Source organism: Piliocolobus tephrosceles, chromosome 5, assembly GCF_002776525.5.
Source record: "Piliocolobus tephrosceles isolate RC106 chromosome 5, ASM277652v3, whole genome shotgun sequence".
NCBI classification, from domain to species: Eukaryota; Metazoa; Chordata; class Mammalia; order Primates; family Cercopithecidae; genus Piliocolobus; species Piliocolobus tephrosceles.
Window position 1 is genome coordinate 138,180,023 of NC_045438.1, and position 1,586 is coordinate 138,181,608.

At 47.9% G+C, this 1,586-nt stretch overlaps 1 protein-coding gene across 1 annotated transcript in view; it reads left to right on the forward strand.

Moving 5' to 3' along the window:
* MUCL3 (mucin like 3) overlaps positions 1–1,586 on the forward strand; it is a 10,714-nt gene that overhangs the window by 8,925 nt on the left and 203 nt on the right. Inside the window, exon 3 of the mRNA XM_026448899.1 lies at positions 4–891. Within this exon, the coding sequence (XP_026304684.1) occupies positions 4–891 (888 nt within the window). The remainder of the gene's footprint in view (positions 1–3; positions 892–1,586) is intronic.

Below are 1,586 nucleotides of genomic sequence, written 5' to 3' on the forward strand. Positions count from 1 at the left end.
ACCCCATCGGCCAATGAGAACACCACACCATCCCCAGTAGAGCCTACAGAATATGGAGAAAAGACTACATTGGCCAACGAGAAGATCACAGTATCCCCAGAAGGGCCTACAGAACATGGAGCAAAAACTACATTGGCCAATGAGAAGATCACACCATCTATAGCAGAGCCTACGGAACATGGAGAAAGGACCACATCACCCAATGACAAGATCACCCCATCTGCAGCAGAGTCTACAGAACATAGAGAATGGACTATATCAGCCAATGTGATCACACCAGCCCCAGCAGAGCCTATAGAACATGGAGAAAGGACCACATTGGCCCATGAGAAAATGACACAAGTCACACAAAAGTCTACAGAACACCCAGAAAAGACCATGTCAACCACAGAGAAAACCACAAGAGCCTCAGAAAAGCCTACACTACACTCAGAGAAGACCAGATCCACCAAAGAGAAAAACACACCAGTCCCCGAAAAGCCTACAGAAAACCCGAGGAACACCACACTGACCACTGAGACCATAAAAGCCCCAGTAAAGTCCACAGAAAACCCAGAAAAAACAGTAGCAGTCACAAAGACTAGAAAACCTCCAGTCAAGGTCGCAGGAAACGAATCTCTCACTACTGCTTCTTCTCATCTAAATAAAACTGAGGTTATTCATCAGGTGCCCACTGGTTCTTTCACCCTCACTACACGTAGAATGAAGTTGAGTTCTATCACATCAGAAACCCCAGGCACGAGCCATCCACACCTCAATAAAAATGACTCACAGAATGATATCCATGCTGGACAGATGGGGGAGAATGATTCATTCCCTGCATGGGCCATAGTTATTGTGGTCCTGGTGGCTGTGATTCTCCTCCTGGTGTTCCTTGGCCTGGTCTTCTTGGTAAGGGACAGATGTGCCCCATGGAAATCAACCTATGGGATAGGGAATTGGGGACACATTAGGGGTCAGAGTTACAGGGAATAATGAATCTAGGAAAAGAGACATGGCAGAAGTGGGAGGAACAGTAATGGAGAGTTTTGGTGAAAACTAAGGAGAAAGACAATAAATACACAGGAGGTAAAAAGTTGGAACTGGAGAGAAGGCTGTGGCTGAGAATGAAAGGGCGTGAAAGAGAAAGTGTCGGGGTTGGAGAGTCTGGGGTATGAGAATAGGAGGTATAAGGACAAGGAGAATATGGTAGAGGGGGGAACTGGGACTTATGGTATTGGATCTAGAGCTGGAATAAACATCAAGGTTTGGATGGAATCTTGAAAACAGAATGAACGGCCGGGCGCGGTGGCTCAAGCCTGTAATCCCAGCACTTTGGGAGGCCGAGATGGGCGGATCACGAGGTCAGGAGATCGAGACCATCCTGGCTAACACGGTGAAACCCCGTCTCTACAAAAAAAAAAAAAAAAAAAAATACAAAAAACTAGCCGGGCGAGGCGGCGGGCACCTGTAGTCCCAGCTACTCGGGAGGCTGAGGCAAGAGAATGGCGTGAACCCGGGAGGCAGAGCTTGCAGTGAGCTGAGATCCGGCCACTGCAGTCCAGCCTGGGCGACAGAGCGAGACTCCGTCTCAAAAAAAAAAAAAA